The sequence below is a fragment of the Corvus brachyrhynchos genome, unplaced genomic scaffold (assembly GCF_000691975.1).
Source record: "Corvus brachyrhynchos isolate BGI_N302 unplaced genomic scaffold, ASM69197v1 scaffold68, whole genome shotgun sequence".
NCBI lineage: Eukaryota > Metazoa > Chordata > Aves > Passeriformes > Corvidae > Corvus > Corvus brachyrhynchos.
In genome coordinates, this window is record NW_008240039.1 from 1,742,924 (window position 1) to 1,743,207 (window position 284).

General features: G+C 44.0%; 1 protein-coding gene across 1 annotated transcript in view; it reads right to left on the reverse strand.

The window, feature by feature from the left end:
• UBE2J2 (ubiquitin conjugating enzyme E2 J2) overlaps nt 1–284 on the reverse strand; it is a 6,878-nt gene that overhangs the window by 1,076 nt on the left and 5,518 nt on the right. Inside the window, exon 7 of the mRNA XM_017743973.1 lies at nt 7–198. Coding sequence (XP_017599462.1) covers nt 7–198 — 192 coding nt within the window. The remainder of the gene's footprint in view (nt 1–6; nt 199–284) is intronic.

Genomic DNA, 284 nt, shown 5'->3' on the forward strand with positions numbered 1-284 from the left:
TTGTGGTGATTTGGTTTCATCCTCTGCAGAGGGAGAGAGAAAACTGAATGGGAAAGTGGAAGTTGGAGGAGAATGAACTGTTACAATTTCCCTCCCAAAATGAGAAGCTCCGAAGTGAACAACTGGGATGTGGGAATTCCCACTGATTCCAAAGTGGTTTTGCCTTCCTGGAGCAGTTGGATGCTTTTGTTTCATCTCCTGCACAGGGAAAGACAAAATTCAGTGGTGAGAAGTGGAAGTTGTTGTGATTTGGGTGTTTTTGTTTCATTCTCTGCAGAGGGAAA